This window comes from Peromyscus californicus, unplaced genomic scaffold (genome assembly GCF_007827085.1).
Source record: "Peromyscus californicus insignis strain IS unplaced genomic scaffold, ASM782708v3 Scaffold_13__1_contigs__length_99412109, whole genome shotgun sequence".
NCBI lineage: Eukaryota > Metazoa > Chordata > Mammalia > Rodentia > Cricetidae > Peromyscus > Peromyscus californicus.
The window spans coordinates 47,670,802-47,697,963 of NW_026294424.1; the positions used below are offsets into that span (position 1 = coordinate 47,670,802).

Genomic DNA, 27,162 nt, shown 5'->3' on the forward strand with positions numbered 1-27,162 from the left:
TCACTGGATAATTTAGTTTCTTAGCTAAGTGATTACCAAAGCTTAGCTATGCTCTTTTTTTTTCCTATAGCTTTAATGAGTTAGAGGAGTACTTGAATGTTTTGGTTTTTTTTTACTGTATTTTTCCTTTTGTTAATAGTATATAAACTTGTCACTGACTTGTATGTGTGAGGCCTGGGAAGAAATACTGATGCAGATGGACTCTCGGCTCACCAAGTTTGTACAGGTAATGTCCTAATAACGAACTTCCTGTGGAGAGACTGAGTGCATTCTGTATATGCTTTACGAGGTAGATGAGGGTCGGAACTGGGCATGGTGGTTCATGCTGTAATCCCAGCACTCAAAAAGACAAGGCAGAAAGTTTGCCATGGCTTCAAGGTTGACGAGGGCTACAGAGTGACACCCTGTCTCAAAGAAAAGGTGACAGACTGGAGAGATATCTCAGTAGTTAAGAGCATTTGCTCCTCTTGTAGAGGGCCCAAGTTCACATTGGTTGGCTCACATCCAGCTGTAACTCCAGCTTCAAAGAGATCTGATGTCTTTGGCCTCTGTGGGTACCTATACTCATGTGCATGCGCATGCACTCACACACACTCGTAATTTAAAATAAAATAAATCTTAAAAAAAGAGCCGGGCGGTGGTGGCACACGCCTTTAATCCCAGCACTCGGGAGGCAGAGCCAGGTGGATCTCTATGAGTTCGAGGCCAGCCTGGGCTACCAAGTGAGTTCCAGGAAAAGGCGCAGAGCTACACAGAGAAACCCTGTCTCGAAAAACCAAAAAAAAAAAAAAAAAAAGAAAGATTAGTTTGATTTGTAAAAGGCTAAGACCATTATTTCTTTCAGATGGCTTAATAGGACCTAAGTATTTTGGGGGGTGTGCAAAAAGAATTATATTAGTTTTCTGTTGCTGTAACGAAGTACTGAGGCTGGATAATATATCAAATAAAGATGTTTATTTAACTCCTAGTTTTAGATTCTGAGGGTTCAGTGTTGTGTAGCATCATTTGTTCTCCAGATACTGAGGAGGATTTGTGCCAGGTAGCTGAAAGGATCTGTATCAGCTCAGGACCCCTAAGACCAAGTTCTCAGCACAAAGGAGATTTATTTGCTCCAGAGGGACAGAGGACAGGAATAAGGGACAAAGACAGCAGATAGAGGAAGAGGGAGAAGGGGAAGGGAACAAGGGAGAGAGGCAGGGGTATTTGTCCCAGGGGGACAAAGTACAGCCTCTGGATAGAGAGGAGACAGGCGTGGCCCATAGGAAAATGGTGATTTATGAAGATAAAAGGGGAAACCCTGTGTCAGGATGAGGTGTTTAATTTTAATTAGGCATGCTAATTAGGAGAGCCAAAAGGGGCTTCTGATTGCTGGACTTCAATACTTTCATAGCTGAACCTTAGTGGTCAGCCTCAGGAGGAGGAAGTGGCCAAATAAGGGAAGTGGACCTTGGTGGCTAGCTTTAGGAATGTAATCTAACATTTTTTAGCAAGACAGAGGGAATTGGGGAGAAGGGCAAGGCCTGCCAGAGCTATGTTTGCCATGCTTGGGCTGGCCAGAGTCCCTTCAGTGGCATCTTGGAAGGAGCGTGTGTCACAATAACAAAGGAAGCCAGGCAGTGTGGTTGGGTTGTGTCTTGGAAGAACTAACCAGGGTCCTCTGGGTATCACCTTCATTTCTTCCCAATGACTTAATCACCTTCTATTCTCACCTACTTTTAAAAGAGTCCACAATTTCAATGTCATCACACTGAGGACAAGCCTCCAGGCGATGAACTCTTGGGGGACAAACCACATCCAGACCATGGCAGACTCCTCCCTTTGGTACAGCTGGGTGGGGCAGGACTGTGAGATGGAGCCCGTGGGGTGAGGAGAAAGGGCAGGTGTTGAAATAGGGACTGACAGTTTCTAGTCACGGATGCTGAGGTGATGAGTTTAATGTCTGAGGAAAGAGGAAGAAGATTGTGTTCCTATAATATTGAATAAATATACTTATTATTCATAAAATAGGCATCATCTATTTTTTTCACTTTGTCTAGGAAAAAACTACAACGACATCAGTGCAGGATGAATTCATGCACTTACTGTTGTGGGGGAAAGCCAGGTGAGTGCACATCCGGTGCTCTTAATCTGACTCTCTTTGCTGCCTTCTTCTGACAGTAATGATTTCAAAAGTAATTATTTTCTTTATAAAAATAAAATATAAAATTCTGGTATAAGACTCCTCTCCCCCCAAAAAGTGAGTTTTTAAGATTTTCCATGAACTTTTTATATAAATGTGATAATTTTGTTTTTAATGTATGTATGTTGGATGTTAAATGTCTCAGAACTTTTATGTAGCCAAGCTAGCCTCTTCCTTCCTTGTACCTTGGGTAGATAACTGCCCAGGGTGATAATTAGTATAACCCTTCTGGATGTTTGGAAATGTATAGTTCATTCATTTCTGGATCCTACTATGTCATTTCTGTCTCTTTGTGAAAAAAAAAAAAATCCTTATTTTGACAGGTGCTATTTCTTCATGTTTATTTTGTTCCAAAATCATGATTGTACTTTGAAATTTAGGTTTTAAATGATGCATTCAGTGTTTGAATGGAGAAGTTACTAAATTACTTTCTTTTTTGTTCTAGTGCTGAACTTCAGACTCTCCTGATGAACCAGTTAACAGTGAAGGTGCTGTTAAAATATATATGTTTAAATGGCTGTTAAGACATTCTTACTTTTTTGGAATGACATATAGTATCCTAGTTACATGCTAAATGTATTTTTTTCTCTTAATTAGGGCTTAAAAAAGCTTGGCCAGTCTATAGAGTCATCATATTCCAGTATACAAAAATTGGTTATAAGTCACTTACAGAGGTATGGAAGTGATGTAGAATTTTTTGATATTGCATCCGTACATACATGGCATTGGTCATCTTTCTGCTTCCTTCTCTCCATTGTCTGACATTCTCCTTTCAAGCCTTTTCTAGCTATTTGCACTGGCATTTTAGGAATGCCAGTCGGCGTACTCAAGACTGAAGTCAGTAACGACAGTTCTTTTTTTGTGAAATAGTTTTCCAGCATCTTTTAACCAGGCCGGACTCCATTTGGGCTTTTTTTTTCTCATTTAATTATGCAATGGGCCACATAGCTTCTAATGCGTTATGTGTTTTTTCATTTACTATCTGGGCAGTTTGCTCACGTCAGCTCCACTTCACACAGGAGTTAGTTATGTGGCTGGCCCAGTGTTCCTCAGTATTAGGCCAAGGCTTGCTCCTGGGTGTTTCAGGCCTCCTGCTGTTTCTGTGCATAGCAACTTGAGGGAAGCAGTTTGTAAGTGGTTGCTGAGTTTTGGTTTACATTTTGACAACTCTCATCATGGAGTACCTAGACACACCTCCAGTCCCCTGAATTGGTCTGTTCGAGACCACACTGTCTATTGACTTCACTTTCCCTAGTGCATCTAATATTGTAACTTAAAAACTTGCACTACATTTGCTTTACTCTTAGAAGCAAGGCCTTTTCAGGGCCTTGAGCCTGCCTGCCTCTCTGCTTTACCCATACTAGGAGTCTTTTGGCTTTCCAAGCTTGATATGGTGTCTTCCACCCAGGGCTTTTTTTTTCTTCTCTTTTTAAAGTAAATATCTTTTCTTTGATGTCTTTGTTCATTTATTTCTAATGGTCCTGGGAATGGAGCCCAGGGTCCTAGACAGGTTTGGTAAACACCCACTATTGAGTTGCATCCCCAGCTCCGCGTAAGGACTCAGACAACCTCCTTTCTTTGTGGATCACTCTCACCTTCCCTTTACTTGGGTTCTTCAGCACCTGTCTCCATTCGCTCCTGCAGAAAAGCCTTCAGCAGTGTCTGGAGTAGATCAGGGTCTTCCATTTCACCTGTGCGTTTCCCTTAAGGCCCTTAGGGTAGTTCGGAAGACGTGCCATATGACTGGTTGTGACCATCTCACCTATTACACTAAATGTTGTGAGGACCTTACCATTGTTTTCCACTTTATCCCCGGCATCTAATGTCTGACATGAAGTCAGAGCTTAAAAATATTTGTGAGGACAGCCTGGTGTCACATGCCTTTAGTCCTAGCACGCAGGAAATAGAAGCAGGTGGATTTCTGTAAGTTGGAAGCCAGCCAGCTTTGCATAGTTCAGGTTGGTCAGGGCTACATAGTAAGAGTCTGTCCTTTAACAAAGGTGTCTGTTGTTGAACAGATGTCCATACGGTAAAGTGCCAGGATTAGGATGAGAGGTACAGATCAGTTGGTAGAGAGCTTGACCAGCAAGGGAGGGACATCGTCTGGTCAGAGTAGAGAATCTCATCTGGTAGTTTTGTGTTTTCGTCTCAGTTGTCATGATGAACAAATGCTTCTTCTAGTTCTTAGAAGTAGTTTGGGGAAATAATTCTTCCCTGTAGAAAGATTGTGATGTTTGATCTTACTTATGAAATGAAGCGGTGTTCAGCCGCTTGGTTGCCGACCTTGGTAGTAGTAATGATACTTAATCTCTGCTCTTTGCTAGTGGGTCGGAGTCTTTACTGTATCATTTGAGTGAACTTAAAGGAATGGCTTCATGGAAACAAAAATATGAACCTCTAGGACTGGATGCTACAGGCATTGAAGGTACTGATTGAATTTCTCAGTAGGACTATGTTAGAAACGGTTCACTTACTCAAAAAGTGACACTTACTTGTTTGGTTTTTTTTTTTTTAGATGCTATTACTGCTGTGGGTTCTTTCATCCTCAAGGCAAATGAACTTCTCCAGTAAGTAATGGGTTTCGTAGGAGTGTGGCTATGAGAATATTTCTTTTTACTTAAATAAGAATCTACCAAGTTGACCTGATTGTCTTAAGATAATTTTTAATCAGAATTATGCCAGTAGCACAGAGATCATTTAAAGAGAAAATTTATTTTCCCCTCCTTCCCTTGATCCTCATCCTGAATCGTCCTTGCAAAGGGAATCGTTCTAACTCCTGTGTCTCTGTGTTACTTCCTTTACTTCATTCTCCTAAATCACAGCTACATTTTATTTCCTATACCTACCAATCTTCATTCTTTTTGTTTGTCTTGATTTTCCTGAACATTGGTGACCTTCTTGTCTTGTCTTGTTGGGTTGGGTTGTGGCGGGGTCTTCCTGTGTTCCCAGGCTGGCCAGTGCTACAGTCACAGTGTTCTCCCATCCCCTACAGGCCTTGTTTTCTTGCTCTGTCTCTAGCACAGCCTTCCCTGGTTTCTCTGGAGGGTGCTGCTCCATCCTGGCATTCCTCTGCCCTACAGGTGCCCTTTCACCGGGCTTCATGCTTTGCTCCCTGTCTGGCTGTTTGCAGAGACCAGTACTGTCTCCCCTGCTTTCCTCATTAGACAGGGCTTTCAGGATCACCTCCTTTTCTTGATTATTCTTTTCGGAAGCACATCCTAAAGCAACTTACTCACAAAGTAGATGTGGAAGGTTCACTTCCCCTGTCCTTTTCCTACCTTCAAACAAAGTGGATGATTTGGGCAGGACTTAGGATCGGAAGGTGAACTATTACTCCTTGAATTTTCTCCATTGCTTCTAGGGTTTTTTTTTTTTAATTGCCAGTAAGCGGCAGTCTCTTGCTCTCTCCTGGCTTTGAAGGATGTTTTTTATTTCATCTTACAAACAATAGTCTTAATCCTTGACATCTTGAGGTTTCACAGTTGCGTTTCTCGATGTGGGTATTTCTGTTTGTGGTGCTCATATCCTGCTAACTTATTCTAGTGATTTCTTTTCTTTCCTTAACTGAAGTTGTCTTCTAGAAATCTGTTTGGACAGATAGTGACCTTAATGTTTGGTTTTTGTTTTTTTTTTCTTCTCCATGTCTCTAATTTTTTCCTTACAATTTTTAACTTTGTAGTTTATTTTCTGAGAGAATTTCTTGGCTTAATTGTCCAATACTGCCACTCATTCATATGTCATTTATTGAACACTTAACTATATTTTTTGTTTGTTTGTTTGTTTTTGTTTTTTTGGACAGGGTTTTATTATATAGCCTGGATTGGTCTTGAACAACCTATGTAGCCCAGACTGGCCTTCAATTCATGATGCTCCTGCCTCTGCCACCTGAGTACCATGATTATGAATGTATCCTTCCACTCTGAATTCTTGTTCTTGAAACTGAGTATACAGCATTGACCAAAATTGATAAAAGTCTCTGCCCTGTTTTGATTATAAAGCTTAGATTATAATGAGGCTTAGATTATAATGTGGTAAGACAAGACATAATAAGCAACAGATAATTGAAATAAATATGTCAGTAGTTAAATAAATCAGGCAACGGATATAAGATGTGGTTATGCAGAGAGCCTCTCATATACTTGGATTATGTATTCACAGATACAACCATCTGTAGGTCAAAAATATTCAAGAAAGGACAGTGTATCTTTTTTTTTTTTTTTTTTTTTTTTGGTTTTTCAAGACAGGGTTTCTCCGTGTAGTTTTGGTGCCTGTCCTGGATCTCACTCTGTAGACCAAGCTAGCCTTGAATTCACAGAGATCTGCCTGGCTTGCCTCCCGAGTACTGGGATTAAAGGCGTGCACCACCACTGCCTGGCCTTGTATCTCTATTATATAAATGCAGACTTTTCCCTTGCCATTATTCTCTGAATAATACAGGCAGCTAGCTATTTACACAGCATTTGTTTACGTTAGTCTAGAGAGGATCACCTATGTGCGAACACTGCACATCCTTGGGTGTGGGTGTCCTGGTAATGGGAGAATAAATGCATGATGGCAGGAACAACTGAAAGCTCACATCTTGATCGGAAAGCAGGAGACAAAGAGCACATTAGGAATGGAGGAGTCTTGAAACCTCAAAGCCTGCCCTCAGTGACAAACCCCAACAAGGCCACACCTTCTAATCTTCCCGAACAGTTCCACCACACAGGGACCAAGTATTCAAACAGTCTACGGGGGCCATTCTCATTAAAGTCCTTCAACTAGCCCCCTTCAGTGTGAAGACAGCTGTGGAGTCAGAGAGGCCTCACAGGGAAGATGAAGTTAGGGGGAGGTAGGAAGGGAGGGAGTCCTGTTGACATTTGGAACTTCGTTGGCATGGTCAAGGAACTTCAAGGGGCAATGTAGTTGAAGTGAATTGAATAAGCACAAGAGGTGGAATGAATTGAGAGGAGCCAAGGAGGGTGGGCTGTGTATGTAGAGCCCACAGCGATGTAGAAGACAGACTTTTTCTCTGGGTGTAGGAGAGCCCTTGGAGAATTGGGAGCCACAGGGTGGTACTTAAGTTTATAAAGATCCTTTGCTACATAGTGTTGAAAATAGATTGTAGTCAGGCAGGGGCAGATACTAACTGGCACGACTAATTTATTGTCTTTAATTATTTTACTACATTTCTTATATCCTACCTAGTACTTATTCTTCGTAGACACTGAGTGTATTGTGTATATTAAGTGCTTTTTTTTTTAGAAGACATTTGCATGTATTTTCTAAGAATAGTTATTTTCCTGCATACCGGAATACATTTACCAGGACTTCAGCATTGGTGCAGAACTTTAGTTCAGTTTGGGTTTGCAGTATGTAAGAACGTCTCGTGCATCTGGTGCTTCAGTTGCAGAGTTTCTAAGCCTGAGCTGCTTCTCACTCCTCCTTAGGGTTTCCCTAGCCTCCAGCTTTATGCCCCATCTGCACTTGACCTCTGCTGCTGAGCTCTGCACTCACCGGTCCTTGGCATTTCTAAATTCATTTTTATTTCTTCTTTGTATTTTTGTGAGTTTCTAATCCGTATAGTCGTTCTCCTTGCCCACTGTCCCTTTAAGGTAGCATTAGAAGATAAAGGCTATAGACACTGATGCTCAGAAAACAAATGGCAGAAATGACATTGCTTTTCTTCCTCTTTAAGTATTTTGTGGCTCACCACATTAGCTGAGAGTACATATGAAATATTAAGGTTTCTGTGATTGCCTTTCAATGTAAATACATGTTTCTTTCAAGTAAGTAGATTGCAGCATTATTATACTACTTACAGATGGAGAAGCTGAGGCAATGAACATTTTGATGTTAGGCTGATTGCCTGGGGTGGAACTTAGCTTTTGGAAAAGACATAAAGAAACCTACTGTTTTCATTGTTGGTGCAAAAGTTTTTTGTTACATCACTTGGTAACTTGTAACATTCAGGAGCAGAGAGGAATGAATGCATGAGTGCTTTCTACTCATTTTCCACCTCTGTGTAGCCCAGGACTCAAACGCAGGGAGTGTGCTGCCTCCACTGGGCTGGGTCTGCCTCCCTCAGTTAACACCGTCAAGACACTCCTGCAGAGCAGCCCACAGGCCAGCCTGATGGGAATGCTCTTGGAGACTCTTCCTAGTGATTCTGCAGTGTGTCTTGTTGATTGTGAGCACAGACCATCACAGATGGTAGTTCACTTTTCAGAGCTGAAATGCAGCATAGGACTGGGTGAGGGTTTGAAAGACAGGAATGAAAGGTCCCAGTGTTACTTGCTTAGGGTAATTACCTCATCGATGTAATCTTAAGGAGTTCAGAAGTGGTTTCTTTAAGATAAAGATTTACAGTACTAAATTTGGTGATACTTGTGTGTAATGCCCAGGGAAATTCAATTTTTGAGAGATCTCATTTATTGTCAGAATTAAAAATCAGTTTTGCATGTCTATTGATGTTCGAGGTGATGATATCATACAGATTTGTAATGATGATTTCCTTTTGGAGTTAATGTTTTTCTTTTTACTGACTGGTAAATACTGTTTTTAACTGAAAATAATGTTGAAAACTACTTCTTCCTGATTTGTTTCTGAGTACTGAGAAAGGCTGTTGTACAGCTTGTAGCACGACACTTAGAACCAGTTGCAATCTAAATTACTTGCTTTATTTTTTAAAAGAACCACTTTGCCTTTTAAAAAATATTTTTAGGGATATGTTTGTTTTGTAAAATGCTGCTCTGGGTGTTTAAATGTCGTCCAGACAGGATAAAGTACAGCAGGAAGGGGCATTGTATTTCCTGACAGTTGAACAGTGATACGTGAACTGCACATGATAATTTTTTTCTGATTTATTTTTTACCTTTTTAGAGTTATAGATAGTAGTATGAAAAACTTCAAGGCATTTTTTCGGTGGCTGTATGTAGGTAAGTTGAGTGCAAATATAAATCAGATTTAAATTCTTTATAGTTCAATTTTTTTGGGAGAAATATGTTTTCCTTAGTAAAGTAAACCTTTAGCCTTTACATTTAGCCTTTGAAATGTATCTGTAATTAAAATTGTGTTTATGGTGACCTTTACAGATAATTTTAAAAACCTTTCTTTCTAGCAATGCTGAGAATGACAGAAGACCACGTGCTTCCTGAGCTGAACAAGGTAGTGTATAGGAGCTTGGGCAGCCCTGCATGTCCACATCAACGTATTCAAGAAAAACATTAGTACTGAACATATGAAGGCTATTTTCTTTCCTTTCCCCTAAATAGTACTGTAAACAAGGGTGTTTACACAGCATTTTTAAAATTTATTTTACATATCAACCAGTTTCCCCTTCCTCCTTTCCTCCTGTTCCCTCTCCCCATCTCCTTCCTTCCCACCCCCACCCCACCCCCATCCACTCCTCAGAAAGAGTAAGGTCTCCCATGCGAGTCAACAAAGCATGGCATATCAAGTTGAGGCAGGACCAAGCTCCTCTCTGCATTAACGCTGAGCAAGGCAGCCCACCATAGGGAATGGACTCTAAAAAGCCAGCTCATGTGCTAGGGATAGATCCTGGTCCCACTGCTAGGGGCCCCACAAACAGACCAAGGTACACAACTGTCTCCTGTATGCAGAGGGCCTAGATCAGTCCCATGCCAGTTCCCTAGCTGTCGGTCTAGAGTCTATGAGCTCCCATGGGCTCTGGTCAGCTGTCTCTTACACAGCATATGTTTACACAGCATTTACAACAGGGTTTCTCTGTGTAGCCTGGCTAGCCTGGAACTTGCCCTGTGGACCAGGCTGGCCTCGAAGCTCAGAGATCCACCTGTCTCTGCCTCCGGAGTGTTGGGATTAAAAGTGTGCACCACCATCACCCAGCTTTTTTTTTGGCTTTTTGTGTCTTATATCTTTAAAAAAAAATCTCACATCATATTATTATGGCCACCTAACTTCATAATATCTGTGTTTCCTAAAGTTCCGTGACATGTGATAGAGCATCCTTATAGTCCCTACTTTAACTTCCTTACGTCTGAAATGCTTGCTGATTTTCCTAAGTCAGAGCTTGGTCGACAGTAGTTTCTAGTTGTCAGCATTGGGACAGGTGTTCATGATCTCTCTTAGGGAGGTGTATGGAAGAGGCCTGCCAGCCCACCAGGTCTGAACTGTGCTCTTTAGGAGTCTGTTATTGGGGTGCTTTCTTGGTCCTGATTTGTTTCCTTCGTCTTGTTTTCTTACAGATGACTCAGAAGGATATAACATTTGTTGCTGAATTTCTCACTGAACATTTCAATGAAGTAAGAAATTTATATTTCTGTAGTTTTTGAGAATAATTTCACTAACCCTTAGCAGTGGTAAGAGGTAGCTGCATTTAATCCAATTTTGTTGAAGACCGTAGCAATTACATTTAAAAAAACTATTGAGCTAATCAGTGGCAGGACTTGCTTAGCAAACTTAGTCTGCTTCTCTTTGTGTGTGTCTCACAGTCTTTAAAAGAGTAATTGCAACAACAGATTTCTTGTAAAGTACATATTTTTTGTTTAAATTAAGATTGCTGTCTTTTTATTTTAAGCTAACTTTAGAATTAACCTGTATTTATCTTCCAGGCTCCAGACCTTTATAATCGGAAAGGAAAATACTTCAATGTTGAAAGAGTTGGTCAGGTATGGACATTGGATTAAACTTGTTTGATTTTAAGAACTAACTGAATAGTGTTAATTTGAGAGGGAGTGGTGGGGCATAGGAAGGGCTGGAAGGAGAGGACTTAGGACTTAGGATGCTTTGGAGGGAAAAAAGAGAAGGGGTGAAATGATATTATTATTTTTAATTAAAATAAAAATTAAAAAACCTAGTGTTATCTATATTATCTAAAGTTTATGTCTATTTAATATCAAATATATTGCAAGTTTGCCTTTTTAGTAAAATGATCAAAGATAAATGTTAACTAAAATATTTGACTCAGAACTCTTTTATATTCTGAATGATTATTGAGAATCCCAAGCACTTTTAAGTCAAGTGTTAACTGTCACATGTGGATATTACTGTTAGTGTAAAAGTATTTATTCATTCATTAATTAAAAATAATGCACTTGTCATTAATGTTTTCATGGAAATTTTCAGTGGCCTGGCATTGCTTTATGTATTAGCAGGTCTCATTTCTGCCGAGCCAGTAGAAGACAGTTTAGGTCCCCCATTCACTTCTGTGTCCAGTCTCTGCTCTGAGGTGCTGATTTGGCTAATGCAGCTCAAGGATATCTGGAGTCCTCCCCACTTGTTCTTGCGGGGGGACAGCAGTGTAACAGCTTTGTCTGTCTCTTTTGATACAATAATGCCAAACCCAACAATGGTGGCTTCTCAGAGGTTAGTTTTCGTGTGGAATCTGAGATTCTGTCAGTGAATTCTCCATTACTTGGTCACTGAGTCTGTTCATCTTCCTTTAATGGGGAATAATCTTTTATCTGTGCATGTCTTTGTAAAATCATGTCTTGGTATTTTTGCAAATATTGGTTCTATGAGGTCAAAGATCAGGTGCTGACATGTTATAGCCAGTAAGTCTCCAGAAGTTACCTTTCATTGACACTAGCCTAATCAGAGAACTCTTTAATACTGTGGAGCTCTCAGACTTAGCAGTGGCGGTTGCAGTTTCCTAACTTTTAGTTCTTGCTTAAATGTTTGCTTCTTCATTGAGACAAGGTCTCACGAAGAACCCTCGTCTCCCCTTGAACCTACAGTCTTCCTGCTGGGATTATAAGTCTGTGCCATCACACCCAGCTGGGAGTTTAAATGTTGTATTGGCATGAAATACCTTCTGGTTGTTTGGCTCAGAGTGACGGGCTTACTTTATTTTCCAGAAGATACCTTCTTAATACCAAGATGAATAGTTTTTCCTCCAGCCACTTTTTCAAGTAAAGATGTAGTTCTGTGTCTTCAGAAGTATCTCGTCTAACTTTAAACTAAAACAGTTCCACAAGTGCCTCTCCATAGGATAATTTTCATGTGCAGCAAAAGTGTCATGTGCCTTCTTCCCAGTTCTGTCCCACAGAATATTAAAGATTTGTACTCAGTGGTTGAGATTTAATAAAAGCAATAATTTTAAAACAACAAATACGTGGGGGCTGGGAACTGCAGTGAGTGCCTGTCTGGTCTGGACAACTACCTTCATCCTTGGTGTAGACACCAGCCACTTTTCCTACTACTGGTACAAATGCCAAGCCAGTGAAAAGGGCAAGTGATCTTGGGATTGTTACAAAGCTGCTGTTGATCTGTTGGATCCTTGCAAGTGTCTTGAGAACTCCCAGGGATCTGTGGTCATACTCTAGAGTACATTGATAGTTGGCACCTAATTTATAACCACTTAAAATATGCTCATGGAAATGAAGTACAAACTTAATTCAGTGTGTGATCTCTAACTTCACTCTGACCTTTCTAATCATTTTCAGTTGGTTTGCTTGGCAGTTAGTAGACTTCTGCCCCCTCGTGTTTTTTTTCAAGACCGGGTTTCTCTGTGTAGCTCTGGCTGTCCTGGAACTCACTCTGTAGACCAGGCTGGCTTTCAGACTCACAGAGATCCCCCTGCCTTTGCCTCCCGAGAGCTGGAATTAAAGGTGTGAGCCACCACCCCCTGACTTCCACTCACTTTTACAATGGACTTGCAGAGAATTTGGCAGTAAAGCACAGCAATGTACTAAATAGAAAACAAGCAATTTGGGAAGCTTCACTCTTTTTTTTTTTTTTTTTGGTTTTTCAAGACAGGGTTTCTCTGTGTATTTTTGGTACCTGTCCTGGATCTCGCTCTGTAGCCCAGGCTGGCCTCAAACTCACAGAGATACTCCTGGCTCTGCCTCCTGAGTGCTGGGGTTAAAGGCGTGCGCCACCACCGCCTGGCTGGGAAGCTTCATTCTTTATTGAGTTTCAGTGGTCAATTTTTACTTATAGTACTTGAAAGATGAAGATGACGACCTTGTGTCACCCCCCAACACAGAAGGAAACCAGTGGTATGACTTCCTCCAAAACAGCAGCCACCTGAAAGGTACCTCCTGAGCTTGCTAACACTCACCTGAGGCCAGGTCCTTAGTGCTCCAGTTGATAGCCGAGCTGGAGACCTGCTGGGTGTCCCTGACTTCTTTGGGCTGGTTTTTTATGTCCATTGTCTTTGATTGTAGAGACCGCAAAATGACAAATAGGGTGTTATACTCTCATGATGGGTAGAAAACACTATGTGACACCAAGTAAGATGTTTTTCCTTTTATTACATCAGCTAGTCACAATCCTAATTGAGGGTTCTGATATTTGCTTCAGTGTGACACTACAAACCTCGAGTGTCAGAGTCTTTAGGAATGGGAGCTTAATATTCCCACCAGACTGCCCAAAAGGGCTAGGCCCCGAATTGCCTGTGCCTTTGCCTAGCAGACTGCAAGGAGTTTCCATACCTTCCTCTCTTCAGCTTGGAAAAACTCAGGTTTCCTAACTTGCTTACTAAAATAAATGACAGCTCAGAAGCAGCCAGGCAGGAGGTGTATGGGAGTAGGTACAGAGGAGAGGCCAGAGATTCTAGGTCCTCCCAGCACTCTGTGTTCACCAGCCTGGAGTCTCTGGAAGCCCCAGCATATGGTTTCTTTAATAGAGATTTTATTACATAGACCTGTCTGATTACGTCTTGGCCATTGGTGGTTGAACTCAACCTCCTCCGCATTTCTCCTCCATCAGGGTTGGCAGATAGAGTTGGAAAGTGCAGCTTCTGATCAAGGAGCCTTCCATAGTGGCCTTAGTAAAGCCAAAGCCTTCCTATCAATTGGGAATTCCAAGGGTTAGGGGAACTGTTCTAGGACTGGGAGACAATGATCATATATGCCTTTCTCTCATACCATTCTCTGTTGGGAGCTTACGAGATGAATGTTTAAAATATATCTACCAGTGTAGCCAGGTATAAGGTACTGTGTGTAGGGGATCCCTGCAGAGCTGCGGAAGAGCGGGCCTTCAGAGTTGGAGTCTGTGTTCACAGCTCTTGGAAGTCCTTTATTCCAGGTAGCTGTCTGAGCTGGCTAACCCTGTTTGGTTTAATCTCTAAATTGGAGACTGTGATGATTCCTTGCTTCATACAGTTATTGTAAGCAACACTGGCAACAGGAAAAGAAACTTAAGGGCTGAGGATATAGTTGAGCAGTTAAGAACTGTGATCCTCTGGCAGAAGACCTCAGCTTGGCTCCCAGCACCCACACCAGGGTCTCACAACTGCCTGTAACTCCAGCTCTAGAGGAATCTGATGCAGGCATTAGCACTCACCTGTACAAACCCATACATGTAGATATAATTAAAAATAAGTAAATAACAAAAACAAACAACTTTGCAGAGCAGGAAGGAGAAAATGCTTTATCATATATTCCTTTTTTTTTTTTGAGACGGTTTCTCTGTGTAACAGCCTTGGCTGTCCTGGAACTCTCTTTGTAGACCAGGCTGGCCTCAAACTCAGAGATCCACCTGACTCTACGTGCTGGGATTAAAGGTGTACACCACCACCTGGTCATGTATCAGTTTCTACTGATAAAGTAGTCTTTTTTAAAAGTTAAAAAAAAAAAGATACTTGTGTAGAGTAGTTTCTTATTTCTCGTTTCTGTTTTAATATGATGCTCTCCAACATAACCCTGACTGCCCCTGTCACCAGAGCATAGTGAGCTGTGCTCTTTACTAGACCAGCAGAAATGCGGTTGGGCTTGGGTGAGAAGAGAGGTGGGTTTAGTAGCTGGCAGTGGGGGGTGATGGGATGCAGATGCTGTGATGGCATTTAATGAGGTGTATACATAACGGTGTAATAATTCCACCATGAAATACACTGGGGTGCTTCTCTTTTCTCCTAATTACTGCTTTACTTAGCTTGTTTTGGGTTTTGTTTCTCTTTTTGTTTGAAACCAGAAAGTCCTTTGCTGTTTCCCTATTACCCTCGAAAATCATTGCATTTTGTGAAAAGGCGGATGGAGACCATTATTCATCAATGTTTGCAAAAGCCAGCAGTAAGTCTGAACGAAATGCATGTCTTTGTGTGGGAATGAGAAAAACGGCAGTATCTGGTCCGCTTATGAAAACAACCATAGTATATAACTGTTTTTCATTATTAAAGTGGACAATTTCTTATGGTTCATCGTGCTAGCTCCTTACATGAATTTTAAAAATGGGCTGGTGAAAGTGTTGGCATCTTTAGGGACTTGTCCCCAGAAGAAGGCTTAGTTGTTTTGAAGTTTGAGTTCCAAAGCTCACATGTCCCGTTTTTCACTGCTGAATGACGGATGCTGATAGACTAGTGAGAGGTGGGCTTTCATTTTGCCTGCACATCAGTGCCAGCCCCTTTTAAATTCTCTCTTGTCCTTCCCATCTGCCATTAAGGTTTCTTACCTTAAGGTTTAATGATACGGGTTTTTTTAAACCAAACTTTAATGATGATAGTCACATTTTCTGTGGAGTATCTCTGTATGTAATTGCACTAATTATGTCTTTTTCCTTTTTGTTTCATGTTGGTTTGGGTTTTGAGCATGCTGGCTAGACATTCTTACCATGAGCAGCATCCCCACCCTTGATAATTTGTTTTTAAATCTTACTTTATATAGGATGTAATTGGAAGATCGATGAATCAAGCAATTTGCATTCCATTATATAGAGATGCTAGGAGGTAATTCCCTTTACCCATTGTGAGCTATAAGTTTAGCAATGATTATAGATTTTCCTCATTTTGTTTTCTTGTTGTTTCAGTATGGACTCTGCCCGTAGATTGCTAAAATTCCCATTTCTGTAAGTTTCTTCCCCATCCTGTGTGAATAATATAACTCTGTTTCAATCTTAGGCAGCTTGATACCATATCCTGACTTTAAATTTTGTTCCTTAGGTGGAATAATAAAACTTCAAATCTACATTATCTTCTTTTTACTATTTTAGAAGATTCGGTTTATAAAATGTGTATCTTAAGGAGACATACTGATATTTCCCAGTAAGTATTAATCTGAAGTTTGAAATTGCAGAGATTTTATTATTTTTTTAACAATTAACACACAGCTTCTCTTCCAGTGTTTTTGATCCTGAAAGATTTATTTGTTATCCCCTCCCTGTGTGTGTGTGTGTTTATCTACATGTGTATGCAGAGGCCAGAAGAGGCATTCAGTCCCCTGAAGCTGGGGTTACAGGCAGTTGTAAACTGCCCAGTGTGGGTGTTGGGAGCTAAACCCAACATTTCTGGGTACATCATGGAAGGCTTTTCATCTTGGACTAATGAGATCTTTCAGTAAATGGGAGGCTCTGTCCACAGAAACTTGCTTTGAAATTCTAAAGAAAAGTCAAGTTCACAGTTCCATTAGCATCTTAAATGGTGTTAAATCTCAGTTTAAAGGAAAGTTTTGAGGCTGAGATGTAGCCATAGAGAAACAGTTTGGCCTCTTCACATATCCTAAGTTAAGTATCTAAATACTTTTTGTTGTTATTTGTTTGTTTGTCTGTTTGTTTTGAGACAGAGTCTTATTGTGTGGCTCTGGCTGTCTGGTAACACACTATACAGACCAAACTGGCCTGGAAATCAAGAGATCCTCCTACCTCTGCCTCCCCAGTGCTGGGATTAAGGGTTTAAGATTTGCCACCTTGCCCAGCAAATATCTGAATACTTTGATGACTGTGAGATTTTTAAACCAAGGTGATTTCTCCTGGGATGTGTAGCTCAGATAGCAGCATTCTGTAGCAAAAGTGTAATGTTCTCCATCTGCCAACTGCATTCTTTCGAGTGTTTAGGTTATTGACTATCCAGTTTGTTCCATAACTTCTTCTTTATTCCCGTTCTTTCTTCAAGATCTGTCAATAATGGACTAATTGGTGTTAAATTTGGGAGCTTCACATATGCCACAACTGAAAAAGTCCGAAGGAGGTAAGTCTTGACCCTGTTTGAATGACAAGCACAGCTCCTGGGGTGGGGGCTTCTGGGTACTGTAGTTGTTGGGTAGAAGGGCGTCAGACTCAGAGATGGCAGGGGCAAAAGCGTTCTCATTTCCCAGAGAGGAGTAGGGCTCTTCGTAATACATACATAGAGGCTGTTTTCCTTAGAACTGGCGAGAACTTTACCGCCTCACAGGAATTTGTGGGTCCTATTGCTGTGCTTTCCTGCAGTTCTTCTAAGCCAGGGAAGTCCTTTGGTTCAGGAAGCAGATGTCCAGTGAGACAGAAGTCTTTGTTACTGCCCTGAAGCAGCAACAGTTGAAGTGATGTACTGGGTTTTCTTAGGGTTCAGAAGGATAGTGACAATCAAGCCAGCCCTGAGGCTTTGTGGAGGAAGAGCCAACACTGACCACTGCCTGGTCTTTTCTTACTCTGTTTTCCTAACCCAGTGTTTTCAGTGATTCTTTGAGATAGGTCTGGTTTTCACCTTCAGAATATAGCATGAGTGCCACTTATGAACTCTTAGTAGACATAAGGCCTGGCCTTCCATGTCAGCTGTTTGAGAACTGTGAACCAGCTCCACAGATTTTTTTCTTTTTTCATTATTACCTATTTTTTTTTTTTTTTTTTTTTTTTTTTTTTGGTTTTTCGAGACAGGGTTTCTCTGTGTAGCTTTGCGCCTTTCCTGGAACTCACTTGGTAGTCCAGGCTGGCCTCGAACTCACAGAGATCCGCCTGGCTCTGCCTCCCGAGTGCTGGGATTAAAGGCGTGCGCCACCACCGCCCGGCTAGATTACCTATTTTTAAGATTTAGTTATGTTGGGAAAAATTAGTACAGAAAGTAATTTACTAATTTTTAATAGAAACTGATGGGATAATTTAATTGTCTTGTAGAGAATGTCAGCGTCTTAAATTATTTGGACCTCAGTGCCAGCCTGAAGTGATCCCATGCAGTGTTTCTTAGAGGTCATGATTGTTTTGCTTTAACAGAATATTTTACTTCTAGCACGTACAGTTGTCTAGACGCCCAGTTTTATGATGATGAGACTGTAACAGTCATCCTGAAAGACTCCATGGGACGAGATGGAAGAGACAGGATCTTGGTTCAGTTGCCGTTGTCCTTAGTGTATAACAGTGAGGATTCCGACGAGTATGAGTTCACTGGGACTTACTCGACAAGGTAACTGACTCGTTAGGAGATTGTCAGCCTCATAGGGCAAGAAGCTTTTCTGTTGTCCTCCCCCTCCCCTCTCCCCTCTTCTAGACAGCCTTACCTTAGTTAGCTGGCCTTGAACTCATGGTCTTCCTGTCTCGGCCTCCCAGTTGCTAGAACTACTGGTGTATATCACCATGCTAGCTAACAATTAACTGGTATTTTGTGTTTTTGTTTGTCTAGGTTTTTCGTTTTGTTTTGAGACAAAGTCTTGATATATAGACCAGGCTGGTCTTGAACTCATAAAGACACACCTGCCTCTGGGATTAAAGGTGTGCACTGCCATGCTTAGCAACTATATTTTTGATATATATCAAAGATTTGCCAGGCTGTGGTGGCACACACCTTTAATTCCAGCACTCAGGAGGCAGAGCCAAGTGGATCTCTGTGAGTTTGAGGCCAGCCTGGTCTACAGAGTGAGATCCAGGACAGGCACCAAAACTACACAGAGAAACCCTATCTGGGGGGGGGCGGGAGATTCTTATTGTTTAGGCATGCCAAATAATAGATTTTTAGTTGGTAGGGATAACTATCAAGGCAGCTGAATGGAAATATTCCTACTTTATACTTTTTGTCTTTGGTTTTCTGTGTTGCTGTACTGGAAATTGAACCCTAGGTTTTCCATATGCTAAGAAAGTGCTCTACCCGCTGCTATATTCCAGCCGACTTTTTTTTTTTTTTGAGATAGTCTCACTGTGTACCTTTGGCTAGCTTGGAACTCACTAATGTAGATCAGGCTGGCCTTGAACTCATAGGACTCTGCCTGCCTCTGCGTCCTGAGTGATAGCATTAAAGGCCTGTGCCACACCCCTCTTTTTATTTGAGACAGTCTCACTAAATTGCCTTGGCTGGTCTTGAACTCACTCTGTTACCCAGTAACTTGTGATCTTCCTGTCTCACAGGTTTCCAAATTGCTGGGATTACAGACTTGTGTGCTAGGCTCAGCTCTATGTGTGTGTGTGTGTGTGTGTGTGTGTGTGTGTGTGTGTGTGTGTGTGTGTGTGTATTTTGTTTATATTGACACAAACTTTATTAGCTTTCTTACTGCTTTGGTTTAACAGTTAGTGAAGAAGGATTCCTAAGAATGGCTTTGTTCCATTTTCAAGGGCATTGTTACCTTAGTTTGTAGTGGAATTCAATTTAGATCTGTATTTAGTGTTTTCCAGAATTAGGGCTTCTTCATTGTTCATTTTGAGAGTATGTGGCCTGTTCTAAGAGGTGAGTTTAGTTGACTCTGAATTTTTCCAAGTAACTAAGATTCTCTCTAATTTTAAAATGCATGTACTTTCTTTCTTTGAAAGAAAATTAAACATTAGCTAGCATGATGCTCTGTGTGTTTGGCATTGCAGTATTTTTACAGCCTGTCTTATCAGGGCTGTTTTGGGGCAGCTGCTAGAATTCTGTTGAGAAGGGAAGGGTGGGTAGAAGAGTCTCCCCTGACAATCTAGGGAGCCCTTTTGACTCGTGGTTGTTTTTCTTCTGTAGGCTCGATGAGCAGGGCAGCATTATTCCCACACGCACCCTGCACTTTGAGAAGCACTGGAGGCTCCTGGAAAGCATGAAAGCACAGTATGTTGCTGGGAATGGCCTTCGCAAAGTGTCCTGTGTGGTAAGTATTGCAGAGAACGCAGGCCACGCCTGACTTTGCTCCTGTGGACCCTTCATCAGATACATTGTCTGCGAGGCCCTTTGTTTGTGTCACTTCTGAGTCATTGTTTCTATTCATTGCAAGCATGTCTTATTCTAAGAAAACTTACTAAATAGGAAAAAATAACTCTGGATTCTGCTAATCTTCCAAACTGTTTTATGTAGAGGTCATTTTACATAAAGTGAAAGCTGAGTTGAGTGGCTGTGTAGTAAATTAGGATTAGGAATATACTCCTGTAAAGCCATCCTTTGGTTTAAGCTTCTGATTTTAATTCCTTGACACAGAATGTATTTGTTAAGCCATTCACTTAAGCAGTATTCATCTGGCCTTGTTTACATTAGTTAAGTTCAAACCTCCGGCATGTGAGGGTGTTTGAGATGGACATCGATGATGAATGGGAGCTCGATGAGTCTTCAGATGATGATGACGACGACGATGATGATGATGACGATGACGATGAGGAGGAGGAGGCGGAGGAAGAGGAGGAGTCCGGTGGGAAGCCTGTGAAGATCAAGGAGGAAGTGTTGTCAGAGTCGGAGACAGAGGCTCCCCAAGATGCTGCTGCCCTAGACCCAGACATAGTCATCAAAGTGGAGAAACTTGACCCTGAGTTGGACTCCTGACCCAGTTTCGCAGCATGTGTTGTTGTAGCAAAAACGTAGTGGGTGGACTAAGTTGGTGTGGGTCACGTTGAATTGTCTGTGTAACGAAAAATAAATGGTAAATTTTATTTTTTCATACTCTGTTTCATCCTTCGGAAGACAGTCACTGTGGTAGATTTCTTTCTTGCTGAGATTTCTCTTTCATGCTGTGCAGAGGTAGTGTTCAAAGAAAACGCAAATTTGACCTGAAGAAAAAGGCAAGTCATTTCTGTCAAAGGTATCATTGCATTTGAATAGTCAGGGTGCATATTCCTGTCATCCCAGCAGTTAGGAAGCTGAGGCAGGAGGCTGAAGAGAGTTCAAGATGAGCTGGACTAAACGTAGCTATTTATCCCTATATTTTGGTACATTTCATGTATTTTATTTAAATTATTATTTTTAATTGTGTGTGTGTGTGTCTGTGTGTACGGTTATACAGAGGTGTGTATGGGAGCCCTCAGAGGCCAGAGGTGTCAGGTCCCTTGGAGCTGGAGTTATAGGCAGTTGTGAGCCTCCCAGCATGGGTGCTGAGAATCGAACCCAGGTCCTCGGGAAGAGCAGAGGGCACTTTCAATTTCTGAGCCATCTCTCCTGCACCTACATTTCATATTTTAAAAACTGGGCCTAATTTTCATCTTCCTTTTCTAAAGTTTTATGTTTCTAGGGTACTTGGAAAATTTTAAAGTAAATTACGTTGATTTACTCTAATGTTAAGCCAAAAGATAAATCCTGTCTTATGATTGAAATAACAAAACACTGCTTGGTAGCCATGTGATTCTCTTTCTTGGCTGTGTTCCTGTTTGTGGACTTTTTAGTGTTTAGATGGGTCTTTCTCTCTGTGTAGACCTGGTTAGCTGTTGGCCACTGGGAACATGAGGTGTGCAGACCAACTACACCTAACCTGAATTTAGTGAAAATGGGGTGTCACTTCCTAATGTTCATGCCTCCAATAGAATTGTAGTCTCACATGCCTGTTCAGGAGATTCCAGAGTGTATGTGAATGCTAATATACAACAATGCACTGATAAATGAAAGACTGAAATATCTGTAGGCAAGAAGACATATTAATAACCAGATGTGTCGGTAACTGTAGGGTTGCTATGTACTTTAATAGGTAGCTCACAGTTGGGTGTAGAATACTACTAAATAGAACGTACAGCAGCTCTTTTTTTTTTCCAGACTTCCGTATTGGACCTCCACTGAGCAAGGTGCTCAGTGCTAAAGTCCCATGTCATCAAAAAGAGACTAGTCCTTTAGTCTGAACTTTAGAGAAATCAGAAGAGAAATAGTAACCCAAATTCCCCAAACAGTTCCTTTCAGTCAGCATGACAGTGAAGTTCTTCCCTCTGCCTTAATCCTCACAAAAAAGTGATGGGTGTCAACCAGTTGGTTTTCTGTGTTCTGTCTCCCAAGAGCTCCAAATGCTGAATTTACATTTGGAATTTCATGAAGGACAGTGGAGTGTGAGAGGAAGGGTAGAGTCTGGCAAGTGCAGTGATGCTGCTGTTCCTGGCTGTGGGTGTGGGAGGAACATTAGGTAAAGCTCCCTGTCCAGTGGGGCTTTGGAGCTTGAGGGGGAAATGAGAGCTTGTGGAATGTTGCTGGTATGTGTGATACCTGACAAGATTAGCACTTGGGGTGGGGTGGAAAGACAGAATTTCTCTATTTAGCCCTGGCTGGCCTCGAACTCAGAGATCAGCCTACCGAGTGCTGAAATTAAGGAGAGCACCTCCATGCACAGATCAGATTACCACTTTAAATTTTTGTTTTGTCTTTTCTTATTGAGACTGGGTCTCTATATAGCCCTGGAAGGCCTTGAACTCAGAGACTCACTTGGCTTCTGCTTCCAGAGTGCTGGGACTAAAGGTGTGCACTAGCCATGCCTGGCTAGATTAACACTTCTTATTTAAGGTGTTCCGTGTTGCCCTTTTCCAGGATAAATTGTGTGGAAGCTTTAGAAATTTGAATAGCATACCTCCTCTCCCCCCATTTTATTTAGTTACTTGGTTACTTTATACCAGACTTAATGTTAACAGTGGTAAATCCTTTCTAATTCTCTGGCTTTGCAGTTTTTGTTTCTTCCCATTGTATTCTTGATTTTTTTTCACAATGAAAATTTTACACTCATCAAATGCTAAAGTATCCCATCTTTTAAAATCAGAATAGTTGAGTCTAAATACAAAGGGAAACCAAGCAGTATCACCTTGGGTTTATGGCACCATGTAAGAAGGGGAGTTAATACATATGAGTTTGTAGTTTTGTACTTGGGAGGACATTCGGCCAGTCGACACAGTGCTAAAAGATGGCTGTAACTGAAACTGGATTTCTTAATCTCACTAGGAGCTAGGCAGTGTTGAGGGCACCTTTTGAAGTTGTGATAGTCATCTATAGCCTTGACATCAACCAGCCTCTTGTTTTGACTGTCTGCCCTGTCATTATTTAGTTCTCGTAGAGCATGGGGATCTAATAAGATTGTACTCTCAAGGTCATGAAAATCTTACCGTGATAGCAAGGACTGTTTAAAAGCAGAAATGACCCCCAGGAGAAACATGCAGTCCAGGAGAGTCTTCTTGTCTTTCTGAGATGAGATTTCACTGTGTAGCCAGTCTGTCCTTAAAATTCACTACAGTCCAGCTGTAGCCTCACCAGTGTACATAGTATACCACAGGCCGGAGAGACAGCTCAGCAGTTCAGAGCACTAGCTGTTCTTGCAGAGGATCCAGGTCCAGTCTCCAGCACCCACACTGGGACTCACGACTGTTTTTAACTCCAGTGACAGGAGATCTGACGCCCTCTTCCGGCCTCTGCAGGGACTAGGCATGCACGTGGCACACATAAATACAGGCAAAACACTCATACACGTAAAATACCTTTTTAAAAAATATTATAGCATGCACCACCATACCCAGTGGTGGTTGCTTCCTCATTCTTGTGACATCATACCCAAAAGAAACACCTTGCTGGAGGACACCTTTAGTTTGGCTCACAGTTCATGAAACGGTTCATCACATCATGATGGAGAAGTAACAGGACCCACTCCTCTCCATGATAGTGGGACGCAGAAGTGTGAGGTGGCTGGTTACACTGGAGTGGCAAACAGGATGCAGAAAGCTGACACTCGCTGAGCCAGGCTGAAAGCCCCCGGGACCCACCTCTTCACGTTTGCTTGCCATAAGGGTTCCACAGCCTCACTTGACAGCATCTGTCGTTAGCTGGGGACTGAGTGCAGAGACACACATGCTGACAGAAAGGGCATTTCACATCCAGACTCTAACACCCAACTAGAAATGTGTCGAGTAGTTACTTCTAGGAAACGCTTTGTTAATACAGTAGGGAGATCATAGATGTTTGCATTGCACTTTATTTTCGTATTTCTTCCTAGACCAAGATTTCCCAAGCACATACTACTCACATCAGAATTGCCCCAGTTAGCGAATACAGCTGCAAATGTAGGGATTCGACTCTGATCCCACACACTCAGCATATGAGGGTAGGGCCCAGGGCTGCATCCATGATACATTCTGTCTTTTAAGGTTGAGAACTACTTTTTTTGAAAGCTGTTTCTAGAAAATGAATTTTGTAGTTATAAGAGCATACACGGCTCCCTTACAGACATTGAAAATTATTTTTTGTTCTTAAGAAATGATCCTAACTGGAAGTTAATTACACATGCAAGATGCTCACACATCTATAAATCTGTTTAAACGATGGAGGCATAATTGTACCTCAACTCTCTTTATGCATTGCAGCATGTAGAAATGAATCCCTTAGGGCCCCATTTCATTCCTAACAAGATTATGTTCCGCTGAGTAGTGGATGCCGAGTTGGATATGTATGGTCATGCTGGTAATAAGCCATTACAGTTCATAAATGTCACCTTTCCTCTGGTGTGTGCAGTCAGACTGAACCTGGTGCCTCAGGACGCAAAGTGCAATGTGCACTGATTGTTGTGCGGATGATAAATCTGCCCCACGACAAGACTTGAGATGAAGTGAGTGTTTACTGGCTTGTTATGTCTTCAGCGCTAACATGAGGGAGCGGGCCTGTTGTTTGCACGGCCTGCCGTCCAATTTACAAGGCTCGCCTGTCCTCCAAGACTAAAAACTTGAGGGACGATCTTTCCTCATTTCTGCAGTCCTGACTCCTGTTAGTGAGTGAACATTATTGTTACATTAAGTTGTATTTCTTTCTACAGTTTCGATGGTAAAACTGGGTTCCTGGGAGTGAAATGAGATGAGTGGGCAGTGGCTATAAACCACACTCCTCGCTGCAGACATTTCAGGGAGTCTGGAAAACTTGTAACAGTGCAGGTGCCTCCTCTCTCCTCGTCTCTGCTTGCTTTGCCCACTGTGGCAGGAGGAGGTGTGAGGGGGGTCAGGTGTATCTACAAAGCAGTCTCTTCCCATGGGGGGTAAGCTCAGCATCTCCATGTGTCTGTGGGTAGCAAAGGGCTGCAGCCACTGCTCTGGGGCCCTGTGCAATTCAGGGTCACTTTCTCCGCAAGAGCTGAAGAAATGGGAGCGGGCCCAAGTGACTGGTTGATAGATTCCATCAGGCTAGAGGAGTCGGGTATACTAAATGCTGCTGGGAAGTGGAGAAAGGAAAGGTCAGTGGGCTTTTACCTCAAGTTGCACATAAGTGGTGACATGGATAACGTGTCTGCAGGAGTGTTGAGCTGTGGATAGATCTGAGATGAGAAAATGGGACCATGGGTAGGCAGCTCTTGCTGTGGGAGGCAGAGGAGCAGAATAGATGGCCCATAGTCCTTCCCCTCCCCCCACCTCCAGGACCAAAGTTCTCACAGCAAGAGTGGAGAGGACAGGTGTGAAAGTCACATTAGAATGGTAACGTAGTTAAGATCACTTTCTACAGCTGCTCAGACGTGGGGGTGGCCAGAATGAGAGTTAGGTGTAAGCTGAGATGGCATTTATCCAGTTTACTAAGACCCAGACTGGAAGGAGTATTTGCAGGGGAGTCAGGGAAGGTCGGCACAGTGATAGGGTTAGGAGGTGGGAGAGTATGGGAGTTTTACCATCAGAGGGTGGAAGACAGGTCGTGGCCACGGAGTAGGAGAACGGTGGTGTAGACCACAGACATGACCCTGATGGTAAGTGTCACCAATGGCAGTTGACGGCTGCTGTGGAGGTAAAGGACAAAACATTGAGACTGAATAGGTAGCTACACTTTGTATCTGGACAAATCATAAAAAAATAAGTGCCTACTTATGAAAGGCTTGGTCTCCAGCTGTGATGGTTTGAAACTGCAATGTCCCCCAGCACGCTCCTCTGCTGAGTGTTTAGTCCCTACCTGGTGGTGCTGTTTTGAAAGGTTCTGGGATCTTGTTGGAAGCCTTTGAAGGTTATCCCTGGTCCCTGTTTCTCTAACGAAACTTCCCTGCTACTAGAATATTCTTCCTCACCATAGGCCCAGGATCAGTGCAGTCCGGTAACCATGGACTGACTTAAACCACGAGCCTAAAATTATTCCTTTCGAGTACTTGATCACAGCGATGCAGGAAGTAATCTACACAGAAGCCGGCCTGAAGCACTATTGGGAAGTGGAAGAACCTTTAGCAGGGGTGGCCTAGTGGGAAGACATTAGATCATTGGGGGCATGCCCCTGAAGGGGACACTGGGATACCTGCCTGTGCTGGCTAGTTTCATGTCAACGTGACACAAGCTAGAGTCAGCTGAGAGGAGGGAATTACTTTTTTTGTTTTTTAGTTTTTGGGTTTTTTTTGGGGGGGGGAGTTTCCCTTGTTTTTCGAGACAGGGTTTCTCTGTGTAGCTTTGCGCCTTTCCTAGAACTCACTCTGTAGCCCAGGCTGGCCTCAAACTCATGGAGATCCACCTGCCTCTGCCTCCCGAGTGCTGGGATTACAGGCGTGCACCACCACTGGCTGAGGAGGGAATTTCTTGTTTGAGAAAATGGGATCGGGCTGTAGGCAAGCCTGTGGAGCATTTTTTAAATTAGAAATTGATGTGGGAGGGCCAAGCCCATTGTAGGTGGTGCCCTCCCTGAGCTAGTAGTCCTGGGTTCCATAGGGAAGTAGGCAGAGCAAGCTATGATGAACAAGCCAGTAGGCAGTACCCCTCCATGGCCTCCGCATAAGCCCCAGCCTCTGGGTTCCTGTTCTGTTTGAGTTCCTCTCCTGACTTCCTTTAATGATGGCCTATGATGTCAGAGTGTAAGCCAAAGAAGCCCTTTCCTCCCCAGCTTGCTTTTGGACATGATATTTTATCGTGTCAATAGCAACTCTAACTAAGACACAGCCCCTGTGTATGTGTGTGTCTCTCTGTCTCTCATAGACTGAAAACAAACCAAAAACACATTTTTCCTTTTTAAAATTAGATTATCTCAGGTATTTTGTCACAGGAAGCAGAAGCTGACTAGCATACTGTTCACCAACTGAGTGGTCAGGGTTTTAGATGGCCCCTCTGTGGCAGTTAGGGTCACCTGAAATGATGCAGCAACCGTGGAGAAGACAACAATGAATTGGGGGCTGAGGTCAGCAATGAATTGAGGTTTTGAGAGGCCAGGGAGAGGACAGTCAGTGTAGGCCACTTAATATGGAGCAAAGCTGGGACCCAAGCCCTGGAGACCAGAGCACAGC

General features: G+C 42.3%; 1 protein-coding gene across 1 annotated transcript in view; it reads left to right on the forward strand.

The window, feature by feature from the left end:
- Anapc4 (anaphase promoting complex subunit 4) overlaps positions 1–20,638 on the forward strand; it is a 33,246-nt gene extending 12,608 nt beyond the window's left edge. Inside the window, exons 10-28 of the mRNA XM_052734936.1 lie at positions 140–226; positions 2,037–2,101; positions 2,625–2,667; positions 2,777–2,853; positions 4,504–4,604; positions 4,695–4,746; positions 9,041–9,096; positions 9,279–9,325; positions 10,384–10,440; positions 10,750–10,806; positions 13,079–13,172; positions 15,053–15,150; positions 15,742–15,803; positions 15,884–15,922; positions 16,017–16,118; positions 16,965–17,039; positions 18,054–18,227; positions 19,746–19,869; positions 20,250–20,638. Of these exons, the coding sequence (XP_052590896.1) occupies positions 140–226; positions 2,037–2,101; positions 2,625–2,667; positions 2,777–2,853; positions 4,504–4,604; positions 4,695–4,746; positions 9,041–9,096; positions 9,279–9,325; positions 10,384–10,440; positions 10,750–10,806; positions 13,079–13,172; positions 15,053–15,150; positions 15,742–15,803; positions 15,884–15,922; positions 16,017–16,118; positions 16,965–17,039; positions 18,054–18,227; positions 19,746–19,869; positions 20,250–20,531 (1,692 nt within the window). The 3' untranslated portion in view covers positions 20,532–20,638. The remainder of the gene's footprint in view (positions 1–139; positions 227–2,036; positions 2,102–2,624; positions 2,668–2,776; positions 2,854–4,503; positions 4,605–4,694; positions 4,747–9,040; positions 9,097–9,278; positions 9,326–10,383; positions 10,441–10,749; positions 10,807–13,078; positions 13,173–15,052; positions 15,151–15,741; positions 15,804–15,883; positions 15,923–16,016; positions 16,119–16,964; positions 17,040–18,053; positions 18,228–19,745; positions 19,870–20,249) is intronic.
- Positions 20,639–27,162: the final 6,524 nt, after the last annotated feature.